Source organism: Lemur catta, chromosome 7, assembly GCF_020740605.2.
Source record: "Lemur catta isolate mLemCat1 chromosome 7, mLemCat1.pri, whole genome shotgun sequence".
In the NCBI taxonomy this organism is placed as follows: Eukaryota; Metazoa; Chordata; class Mammalia; order Primates; family Lemuridae; genus Lemur; species Lemur catta.
Window position 1 is genome coordinate 54,927,744 of NC_059134.1, and position 12,508 is coordinate 54,940,251.

General features: G+C 39.9%; 1 protein-coding gene across 2 annotated transcripts in view; it reads left to right on the forward strand.

Moving 5' to 3' along the window:
- Positions 1–12,508, forward strand: part of GAB2 (GRB2 associated binding protein 2) — a 156,028-nt gene that overhangs the window by 91,730 nt on the left and 51,790 nt on the right. For both annotated transcript variants that reach the window (XM_045557268.1, XM_045557269.1), the window contains exon 2: positions 6,678–6,978. In XM_045557268.1, coding sequence (XP_045413224.1) covers positions 6,678–6,978 — 301 coding nt within the window. The remainder of the gene's footprint in view (positions 1–6,677; positions 6,979–12,508) is intronic.

The window sequence follows — 12,508 nt, forward strand, 5'->3', positions numbered from 1 at the left end:
TTTGTGGTAGCACACTGGTTCTGGGTCTCAGTATAGGACACATGCTTAAAGGCTGTATTGATTAGACATTGACTTGAGTTGCCTTAAATGAGAAAAAGAGTTTATTGAGTCACTTACCCCCAAAAGTCGAATGGAAAAACCTGGCTTCAGGATCAGCTTGATTTAGGACTCACATTTCAATAGGATCCATCTTTTAATTCTGCTTTCTCTGGGTGGGGTGTTCTTAGGCTCCAAATAGTGGTTCCTGTAATTTCAAGTTCACATCATCACATCCCTCTGTCTAGTGACAAAGTGAGCCCACTTTGAGTAACACAAACAGAGGTCCTGGAGTTGAATTTTAATGACTCTTTTTGAGCTAGCTTGGATCATGTGCCCATTGCTGAACCAATCACTGTGGCCTGTAGGATGAAATGGCATTGACTGGCTTAATCTAGGCTCCCATGATCTACCCCCTGAAGCTATAGTTGGAGTCAGTTTCCCATAAAGGGTGTGAACTTTCCAGGTGATCTTTTGTGTTATTATGTCTGTGTACCATCCTACCCAGGATAGAGAGGGGGTTACATTAACAGGTCATCTAACAGAAGTTTTGTTTGCTGTTACCAAAAGAGGAGCAAATAGACATTCTTTCCTTTTGTTCCTTTGGTATAACGTTCATTGGAGAGTTTTGTAATGCATAGCAAGCATCTAGTACTGTCCTAAATGCTGCAGATACAAAAACCCCTGACCTCAGAATGTAACAGGCTTGTGGTAAGATACAGTTCATTCTGTGCCCTAGGAACAAATAAAGTTCATTTGGAAACAGAGACTGTACTACTCACACGAAAGAGTTGGACCAAATACAGTAAGTACGTTGCCCTCTCCTAGGAGATTTGCATTTGAGGAGTGGAAATAACTCTAGACTAGGACCTGAGACCTAGATTCTTGTCCCATTATTGCCATCTGCCATCACCAATTAACTATGAACTTGAATTCAGAAATTATATGGCCAGTGTTTCTCAAGTCAGCAGTTCATCTGCGTTAGTGTCACCTCAAGTTCTTTCTGGGTCCTAGCCCTGACCCACTGGACAAGATCGTCTGGAGCTGTGATCTCTGTAAGTTGTTTAATCTCTATGAACCTCATTTTGCTCATCTGTAAAAAGGGGATCATATTTACCTTATAGCATTGGTTTGAGGATTAAATGTGATGATGGATAGAAAGCACATGGCATGTAGCAAGAGCTCAGCAATTGCCCTTTTTAAAATTTCCTCAGAATGTAATAAAGCCCATGTAGTCCAGAGTAGTTGAAGGATTCCTAGAGGAGGGAAAGCAAAAAGCCCTTCCTCCTCCAGAAATGTGTGATTGTTACATGACCCCACTGGACACTTGTAATGTTAGCTGTTAACTATTACGGGACATAAGACTGGCCTAGTGTGCTTCATGCTGGAATATATTCGGTGTAATTGTGCATCATATACTGAGAAGTCAGATCACATTCTCCTGTGTCTTTGTGGTTGTTTGAGCTTATTTTTACTGAATACTATAGAAGGAGCTTGTTGATTTGTCATGAGAAGCACCCTAGATCCCAAACCACATCACCACCTGGAACTTTAACTAAGAGAAGTGTGAGAGTATTTGTGTGTTTGTGTGTCTGTGTATGTTATTGGTGAATTTTTTTAACAAAGCAGAGTTTTTTGAAGATGCAAGTATTATGCTCTTAATATACCTAATAGGTTCAATTTATTGATATTATCCAGTAACCTCAGTTAGACTTAGATCAACTGTAATCCTCACTTGACAGGATTCTCCTGGTTTATTGGCAGTTTTTGGCTTTACCCTCATCAGAAAGAGGGAAGTTAAGAGGACACACCCATTTCTAGGAGTTATGCAAAACCCTCTTCCAAGAAATGTCTTGCCCCTTCTACAACTTTAGTCACAAGGCATGTGAGATTTGATATCAGGAAAGATGATTTGAGACTCTGAGAAGTCCTTAGTCATTCAAAGAAGAGTTTTGTTATCTTTGGTATATTACCTAAGGCAGGGCAGAAGATTCTGGAGTTTTAGAAACATTTTCAACTGTCAAAGGGGTTCTGGTTAATACTTGGTTATTCGGAAGAACACATCCCTCTGTTCCAAGAATCTGAATAATCTGATTAAATGAGATGTTACCATATCATATTTTCTTGCTTAAAAATACGTAAGTCTCTCAAGGTTGAAAAAGACCTTAGTCTTTTGTCTGTCGGTCCATTCTTTGAGCCCCTGTGTAGTCTGCCTTTCCTTAGCATGCCCCTGCTGGCACTCACTTAACTCTAGTATGTTGAGCCGCCCAAAATAAATCAAATTGGTCTTCACTGTGTCAGAACATTACCATCATGACTCCAAGCGAATCTCACTGAATCCTAGCATGATGGAACTTCTAGTCCCTCATTACCACCAGGATGGAACATGACATTCCTCATGTGATCTGGCCATTGCGAAGCTAAATTGGGGCCCACCTAAGTTTTCTGGGTGCCAAGAGCAATAAGAGGAAGTCATGGCCTTGCTCTACATGGTTGAAGACCTTAGGATCTGACCCAAAGGACAGAGAAGATAGGTTCACGTGACATGTACTCTCTGCTCAACAGCTAGGAGTGATGCAACTTCCAGGTCGTATGTACCCACTTTTTGTCTGTGGTCTGGATGGTTGTGAAATGGTTTGTTTTCTGACTGGATTTGGGTACAAAAGGAAAACAGTCACTTCTATTTCATCAGAGAAGGTGTTGGCGTACCCTTGCTCCTAGACACAAATTCTAACTTTGTTTCAACTTTTCTTGACAGTCGGCTCTGTGCCATATACTTCTTTAAACCCCATTGTTAAGTAAAGTGACTTATTAATACATTGTCTTTTCCTCTTTGTCTCCATTATTATTATCCTGATTTAGATTGCCGTCTCCTCTCACTGTTACAGACTATTGCAACAGCTTCCTAAATAGTTTTCCTTTCTCTGGTTCATCTTCCTCACTCTGCCAGATGAGAGCACAGTACCAGTTAACATTTCTCTGCTGATCTGTACTCTTTAGTAGCTCCCCGTTACCAATAAAGGAAAGATGAAACTTCTTAGAGTGGCATTCAAGGTTTTCCAAGACCTCCAAACTCTTCCCTTCTTCCTTCTTTTCCACATTGAAAAGAGACTATTCTACATTCTCTGAACCTGTCTTATCTTTTCCTATGCCCAGGCGTTGGTTATACTGTATGTGCTATTAAAAATGCCCTTTTCTCCTTCCTTTGCAAAACCATGTATAAAACCATACCTTCCTCTTTATTCATGTTTATTCCTCCCACCACCACCAAAAGTTTGATTCCCTGCTTCAGTGGTCTCATAGTATATATTCTGTCTCTCTTTATGGTACTTATAAAAAATCTGCTTTATTTTAGGCATATGTATTAATAATGTCTTCTTTCAACTTTGTAAATATTGTAAGTTACTTCAAAGGAATATTTGGTTCTTGCCTTTTTTCTTTATCCCCCAAAGCATTCAGCAGAATTTGTGCTTATTTTTACTGAATACTATAGAAGGAGCTTGTTGATTTGTCATGAGAAGCACCCTAGATCCCAAAGATTTCCAACTGTTTACTAAATGCCTTATAGTTCTACATTTTACACTTAAGTCCATGACTCATGTTGAGTTAGTTTTTCTGTTTTTAGTAGAGACGGTGTCTTGCTCTTGCTCTTGCTCAGGCTGGTCTCAAACTCCTGACCTCAAGTGATCCTCCTGCCTCGGCCTCCAGATTACAGGCATGAGCCACCACACCCAGCCTTGAGTTAGTTTTTGTATATAGTGTGAGACTTAGGTTGAGGTCTTCTACCTCTCCACCCCGCATGGATGCCCAGTTGCTTCAGCACCATTTCTTAAAAAGGGTATCTTTTTTACATTGAATTGCTTTTGCACCTTTGTCAGAAATCAGTTGGACATATTGTGTGGATCTATTTCTTGGTTTTCTGGTCTTCCATTTTTCTACACTTGATTGTAGCCAAAAGGCGGAGAAACCACCTATTCCATTGTTCTATACATCTCTCTCTCCCCCAGTGCCATGTAGTCTTGATTACTGTAGCTATGCAGTAAGTATTAAAATCTGGTAGTCTGATTTCTCTCATTTTATTATTTTTCAAATTCAGTTTTGCTATTGTGCTTTCTTTGCCTTTCCATATACATTTTAGAGCAATCTTATCTACATCTACAAAAACTTTTTGCTGGGATGATAGGAAATATGTTAAACCTGTATGTCAATTTGGGGAGATGTGCTGTTGAGTTTTTTCTGTCTGTTTTTTTTTTGGGGGGGGTGGGGGGGGAGGGGGGACAGAGTCTCAACTCTGCTGCCCGGGCTAGAGTGCCGTGGCATCAGCCTAGCTCACAGCAACCTCAAACTCCTGGGCTTAAGCAATTCTTCTGCCTCAGCCTCCCGAGTAGCTGGGACTACAGGCATGCGCCACCATGCCTGGCTAATTTTTTCTGTGTATATTTTTAGTTGTCCAGCCGATTTCTTTCTATTTTTAGTAGAGACGGGGGTCTCACTCTTGCTCAGGCTGCTCTGGAACTCCTGAGCTCAAATGATCCGCCTGCCTCGGCCTCCCAGAGTGCTAAGATTACAGGCGTGAGCCGCCGCGTCGAGCCTATGTTGAGTTTGTAATCCATGAACTGTAGGTCTGTCCATTTATTTAGATCTTCTTTGATTTCTTTCATCAGCATTGTGTAGTTGTCAGTATGTATATGCCCTGCATATGTTTTCTTAGATATATAGCTTTTCAGTTTTTAAAAGTGACTATAAATGCCTTCGTATTTTTATATTCTATGTCCACATGTTCATTAGTAGTATATAGAAGAAAACTGATTTTTGTGTGTTTATCTTGTGTCCTGTGACCTTGCTAGACTCACTTATTAGTCCTAGGAGTTTTTTTCTGTAGCTTCCTTGGGATTTTGTGTGTAGACAATCATGTCATCTGCAAATAGGGACAGATTTTTTTCTTCCTTTCCAATCTTTTGTGCCTTTTATATATGTTTCTTGCTTTATTGCCCTGACTAGAACTTCCATTAATATGTTGAATAAAAATGAGAGGAGCAGCTATCCTTGCCTTATTCCTGAGCTTAGGGGGAGAGCATGCAGTCTTTCAAAACTAAAAACAACATTGGATACTGGTCTTTTGTTGATGTTCTTAATCAAGTTGAAGAAATTCTCCTCTATTTCCATTTTTCTGGGAGTTTTTATCATGAATGTTAACTTTTGTCAAATATTTTTTTCTGCAATGAATGCTATAAACCATGTGATTTTTCTTCTTTAGCCTGTTAATATGGTAGATTACATTGACTGATTTCAAATATTGAATCAGCCTTACCTCTTGGAATAAACCCCATTAGGTCATGTGTTTTTATAGGTTTCTACCTTCTATTTGTATTTTACATTTAAGTCTGTGATCCCAGGCCAGGTTTGGTGGCTCATGCCTGTAATCCCAGCACTTTGGAAGATTGAGGTAGGAGGGTTGCTTGAGGCCAAGAGTCGAAGACCAGCCTGGGCAACATCCCATTTCTACAAAAACGAATTTAAAAACATAACTGTGCATGGTGGTGTGTGCTTACACTTCCAGCTACTCGAGTTTGAGATTTTTGTAAGCTACGATCATGCCATAAAAGTCTGTTGTTCTATTTTTTTTTTTTTTTTTGAGACAGGGTCTCGCTCTGTTGCCTAGGCTAGAGTGCCATGGCATCAGTCTAGCTCACAGCAACCTAAAACTTGTGAGCTCAAGCAATACTCCTGCCTCAACCTCCAAAATAGCTGGGACTACAGGTGCATGCCACCATGCCCGGTTAATTTTTTCTATTTTTAGTAGAGACGGGGTCTTGCTCTTGCTCTTGCTCAGGCTGGTCTCAAAACACCTTACCTCAAGTAGTCCTCCTCCCTCAGCCTCCCAGAGTGCTAGGATTACAGGAGTGAGCCACAGCACCCAGCCTATATAATTCTATTTTGAGTTAATTTTTATATGAGATTGTGTACAGATACAATAACAGTCCTGAAAAAGCCTTCTCTTTATTAGCATATTCAGGACTCACATTTCCATGTTCTCCTTGTATAATGTATCAGTAATCCAACAGTAATTTTTCATTTCTGTATCATGGGACACCTTTCAGCTGAAGCTCTCAGACCCCTTATAAATATTTATTATATGGTCACTGCATTTATCAGAATGAAGGGAACAAGATGCTAAAGAAGTCACATCATAGGAAATCCACTGCATACCTTTATCTTATTCTTTTTTTTTTCCCTGTAATCCTCTTGCTGACCTCCTTTTCTACTTCCTACTGTGAAAGCTCACTTACATTTTAAAATTGCATCTATTAGTTTAAATAAATTAACATATTCATTGAATCAAAAAAATCAACAGATCTTTACTGAATTCCCATATGTGTTAAGCACCTACCAAGCAGTTGTTGGCCACACAGGACCCTAACCTCAAGATGCTTGGAACTCAAAGGAGTGAAAGATATACAAGCAGTTGAAATGCCAAAGTGGGGAAAACTCTGGGGAAATCTGAAAGGAAGACAGGCACATGCAGCCTGCAGGTCCAACAGTCCCCTTCCTTACCCTATGATATCTGAAGACCTATTAAAAGCTTTGAAATAACTAATCACTTTTTCTCCCTCTTCTTACTCCTTCTTGGTGCAATTTAGGCCTGGAAGAAACGCTGGTTCATCCTGCGGAGTGGCCGGATGAGCGGTGACCCAGATGTTCTGGAATACTACAAGAATGATCACTCCAAGAAGCCCCTGCGGATCATCAACCTTAACTTCTGTGAGCAGGTGGATGCAGGCCTGACCTTTAACAAGAAGGAGCTGCAGGATAGCTTTGTGTTTGACATCAAGACCAGTGAGCGCACCTTTTACCTGGTGGCTGAGACAGAGGAGGACATGAACAAGTGGGTCCAGAGCATCTGCCAGATCTGTGGCTTCAACCAGGCAGAGGAGAGCACAGGTAGGAGAACAAAAAGGCCTTTCTCAGAAGGGGCTAAAACGAGGCCCTGAGATCCTTGACAAGGAGAGCAGCCTCAGCTAAGCCTTCTCTTTGGCAGAGGAGGGATAGGCAAAGGATAAGAGTGTAAAGGGGTCGGCCAGATACTAGAGAGACCCCTGACCCTAATTATGTTCAAACAGGAAACCAAAGAATGTTGAGGTCGTGACAAAGATAAACGTATGTTGTGGTATGTCCTTAGGCACTTCGACAGCATGGCCATTCCTTCGTCCCTCACCTATCCCCCTTCCCTTAGCTCTCTGGCACCCTGGCCCTGTTACCTGTCAGCCATTCCACAGGGAAGATCTCACCTTGATCCCGCCTCTGGTGCGTCTCTGTCAGAACTAGCTGTTCTCTTTCAGACCACCTGGCACAGTTACACTTGACTCTTTTTGTTTGTTTGTGGTGCTTTGCGATTATTACTGATATATAATCCAGTGCTCATTTATAGCCACTTGGGAGGGGACAGGTGAAAGGAAGAAATACTGATTTTTGTTTGGGGTTTGATAACCTTCACAAAAGAGTAGCTCAACTTTTTGGAATGAGTTTTAAGGTGCATAAATGCTCCTCAACATTCGTTTGGGCTCATTCCTAACTCTCCAGGATGGCTGAAGAGCGGGTTTTTTTTCTGAGGTAGGCAGATAGTCTAAATCAGTAATTCTCAAGCCTAGCTACACATCAGAATTAAGGAGAATTTTTTAAATATTGATACTGAGAACCATGCCAGATCAGTTAAGGATCTTTGAGTGGTAGACCTAGCCATTAGTGTCTTTTAAAAGCTTCTTTCTGAGGAGCAAGGGTACAGGGCTCAGCAACCATTTTCTGTAAATATTTTAGCCTTTGAAGACCACATATAGTTGGTGTTTCATATTCTTGTCTTTTAAATTTTTTTTACAACCCTTGAAAAATGTAAAAACCATTCTTGGCTCATCATCATCACCTGGGAAGTTGTTGGAAATGCAAATTATTGAGCCCCACCCTAGACTTACTGAATCAGAAACTCTGGGAGAAAGACCCAACAATGTGTTTTTAAAAACCCTCCAGGGTTTTTAAAGGGTTGCAAGGTTAAGTTTGAGAACCATGGGTCTAAACTCTTGCTACTTGGAGTGGCATTTGTGAGCCAGCAGCATCAGCCTCTGCTGGGAACTTGTTAGGCAGAATCTGGGGCTTTCACCAGACTTACAGGATCAGAATAGTTTAAAAACTTTTTGTTTTGAAATAATTTCAGACTTACAGAAGGATTGCAAAAATAGCACAGAAAGTTCCTATATATCATTCACTGAGCTTTCACTAAAGTTACATCTTACATAACCATGGTGCAATTATCAAAACTAAGCATTTAACACTGGTACAATGCTATTATATTAACTTAAACTACAAACTTCGGATTTCACCTGTTTTTCACTAATGTCCTAAATTTATTCAGGATTCAATACAGGATACCACATTAGATTGAGTGTCACGTCTCGAGTTTCCTCCAATCTGTGACAGTTTCTCAGTGTCTTTGTCTTTTATAACCGTGATACTTTTAAAGAGTACTGGTTAGGTATTTTGTAAAATGTCCTTCGATTTGGGTTTGTCTGATGTTTTCTCATGGTTAGACTGAGGTTATCAGTTTTGTGGAAGAATACCACAAAGGTGCTATGTTTTTCTCAGCGTGATATGTTTTTCTCATCATGATATGTCAGAAGGCACATAGTGTTAACGTCTTATTACTGGTTATGTTAACCTTGATCACTTGATTAAGGTGGTATCTGCCAAGTTTCTCAACAGTAAAATTACCATCTTTGTTTTTGTAAGTAATAAATATTTGGGAAATACTTTGATGATATGCAAATACCCTTTTTCTCCTTAAACTTTTGCCCACTACGGGTGGGGCAAGGACAATATACATAATCTAAACACTTGTACTCCCATAATATGCTTAAATTAAAAAAAAACACACACTTTTGCCCACTAATTTAGGCATTCATCAGTTCATCATATTTGCAACAGTTATTACTGTGGTGTTCTAACGATGATTCTATTTTTCTCAGAATCTGCATTATCAAGATCCCTAGGTGATTTGTAGGCACATTAAAGTTTGAAAAACACAGGCCTGGATCATTGATTCCCAAATCTGGTGGGTCATCAGAATCACCTGAATTTTTTTTTTTCCCATATAGGTGCTGATTCAGTAGATCTTATTTAGGTTTGAGGAATCAATAGTTTTTTAAAGTACCTGCCACAGAACAGGAGAAAATATTTTCAAATCTTATATCTGATAAAGGTCTAGAATCCAGAATGTATAAAGAGCTCAACAACAACAAAGAGACAATCCATTTTAAAAGTGGGCAAAGAGGCCGGTGGCTCACGCCTGTAATCCTAGCACTCTGGGAGGCCGAGGCAGGAGGATCGCTTGAGGTCAGGAGTTCGAGACCAGCTTGAGCAAAAGCAAGACCCCATCTCTACTAAAAATAGAAAGAAATTATATGGACAGCTAAAAAATATATATAGAGAAAAATTAGCCGGGCATGGTGGCTCATGCCTATAGTCCCAGCTACTCGGGAGGCTGAGGCAGAAGGATTGCTTGAGCCCAGGAGTTTGAGGTTGCTGTGAGCTAGGCTGATGGCACAGCACTCTAGCCCGGGCAACAGAGTGAGACTCTGTCTCAAAAACATAAAAATAAAAAAGTGGGCAAAGGATCTGAATAGACATTTCTCCAAAGAAGACATACAAATGACCAGTAAGCACATGAAAAGATGCTCAATTCCATTAGCCATAAGAAAAATGCAAACCAAAACCAAACTGATATACCACTTCATATCCATTAGAGTGGCTGCAATCAAAAAGATGGACAATAACAGATGCTGGCAAGGATGTGGAAAAACACATTGTTCATATGTCCCACCTTATACTTTGCTTGTGGGAACAGAAAATGATACAGCCACTTCAGAAAACAGTGTGGCAGTTGTTCAAAAAGTTAAACCTAAGAGTTACCCTGTGACCTAGCAATTCTACTCCTAGGCATATTCCAGAAAGAAATGAAGACATATGTTCACACAAAAACTTGTACGAGACTGTTCATAGCAGATTATTCATAATAACCAAAAAGTAGAAACAACCCGAATGTCCATCAAGAAATAAACAAAATATGATATATACGTATAATGGAATATTATTCAGCCATAAAATTGTACGAAGTACTGACTGATACATGCTGCAACACAGATACAAAGCTTCGAAACATGTTAAGTGAAAGAAAACATAGACAACCACATACTTTATTATTCCATTTATATGAAAGTTGAGAATAGGCAAGTCCACAGAGAAAGTAGGTTGGTAGTTGAGAGTAGGGGAATAGAGAATGTCTGCTAATGAGTACAGGGTTTCTTTCTGGAGTGGTAAAAGTGTTCTGGAATTAGATTGTGATGATAGTTGTAAAACTTTGTGAATATACTAAAAGCCACTGAATTTTGAACTTTAAAATTGTGAAATCTGTGGTAGTATTGTATCTCAATTCTTTAAGAAAAGGTCCTCAGGTGATTCTGACAACCAGCGGGTTTGGGAACTCCTAGACTTAGGACCAGCTTCATGGACATGGGACTGTACAGTCCCACTGAGCCCTACACCCAGAAGGGCCTGGACTTGGTTAACACTCTGCTTGGTGGGGAGTGGTGGTTCGCACCTGTAATTCTGGTACTTTGAGAGGCTGAGGCAGGAAGATTGCTTGAGGCTGGGAGTTTGAGAACACTCCACTATTACTATCTTGAAGTTCTTAATAATTTTTGAACAGGGAGTTCTGCATTTTCACACTGGGCTCTGCAAATTATATAGCTTGTTGTGCCTGGACTAGATGTCTTGCCCCAGGAATTCTGTTATTTATATCTTCTTTGGAAAAGGTTAATGAGCCTCCATTTACTGCTAAGTTCTTTGGTATAATATTTGTTTCCTGTGTGGAATTTCCTGTTTTCCCCAAATCTTTGTCATTTAAAAGCTTTGGGGATTTTGTTTTTGTTTTTCCCCTTAATTTTATCCCTAATGAAGAGCAATGTATGTTCAATGAAAAAAAAAATGGTGGGGAAAAGTGAAATAAGAAATGAATAAAAAGGCAGAGGGAAAAAAACTCTACAAACCCACCAGTCTCAAAGCTTTCATAAATGTGAGAATTGGGTCCAAGAAGTACCTCGGCATTTTAAGAAATAGGTATGAGAGGGGGGCGGGGGGGAAGTAACCAGAAAGCAATTTGCTTTGAACTGAATTATTTACTTGTAGGATTAGAGGTGTTCCCACCAAGAAAACAAATTCTTGAGATGTAGCAAAAATTACTCTTGCTCCAAATATCTTTTTTAAAAATCACATATTTAAAAGGTACTGACTGAATCCATCCTCTTACTATGTAGAATTTAAGTACAACGAAAATGTAGAAACCACATTCTCTGAGCTTGCTTTCTTTGGTAGCAAGATTCATTTGTTCATTCACACATTATTCATTCAGCAAACCTTACTGAGCACTTACATTGTACATAACCCGACAGCATACCCTGTCATAACCAGTTGGGGCTACAAAGATGAACGGTAGAGTCCCAGTGCTCACACGTCATGGCCTGATGGAGGGGACAGGCATGCAACCAGATAGTCACAGAGGGCTGAGACAAGGATGGAGACACTAGCCCATGTATCACAAGCTCAGGGAGGAAAGGAGATTGGGAGTGGGGGAGTCTTAAAGGGGTAACAAATAATCAAGTGTGTATTTTGTCAATGGCTTTGTCTATGACAGGATATATTCCCTTGAGCCTTTATTTTTCTTTAAGAGGATTATTTTATTAGATGTCTAGTGATTTAATTATCAGAGCAAGGATATTAGTTGTCTGTGATAGAGCCTTAGGGTTCTTTGTGAGATCTTTGTGATGAATACAGTAGGCTTTTCTTCCTTATCGGACGAGAATCTGGTATGTTAAAAGATTCAGTCATGTAATGGGTTATTTTTTAATTTAGTGCCGTTCTTAAAACTGGATTATATCTATAAAACTCTCAGGTAAGTTATTACAGCCTAATCACCCAGTGAGTGTTTTTTTAGCCAAGAGTTGGGATCTGAGGAGAAGCAGGAAATTAACATTTGACTACCTTCTTTCATTTAAGAGCCTATTTCATTTAATCACTTTATCAACTTTATTTCCATTTTTCACATGAAGAAACTGAGTACTTTTTTCCTTGCCTAGCACTTTAACTCTTCAGGACTAAAGATCTTCTCTGTCCACCTGGTCCACCCTCACCCCCAGGCTGGGTTCAGAAGGGCTACCCAACTCTTAGCCCCCCAAACTCTTCCTCAATGCAAGCAACATTGCTCTCCTTTTGCTGGGACCTGTTGAGAACAATCTAGTCACCTGGGTCTTGATATCAGCACCTGCCTTAGGTAACGAACACCCTGTATTGATGCCTAACCCTCAGCGGCCACAGAAAGAAATAATAGCTATGTATTGAGCCATCTACTCTATGAAAGTAGAGACTTTTT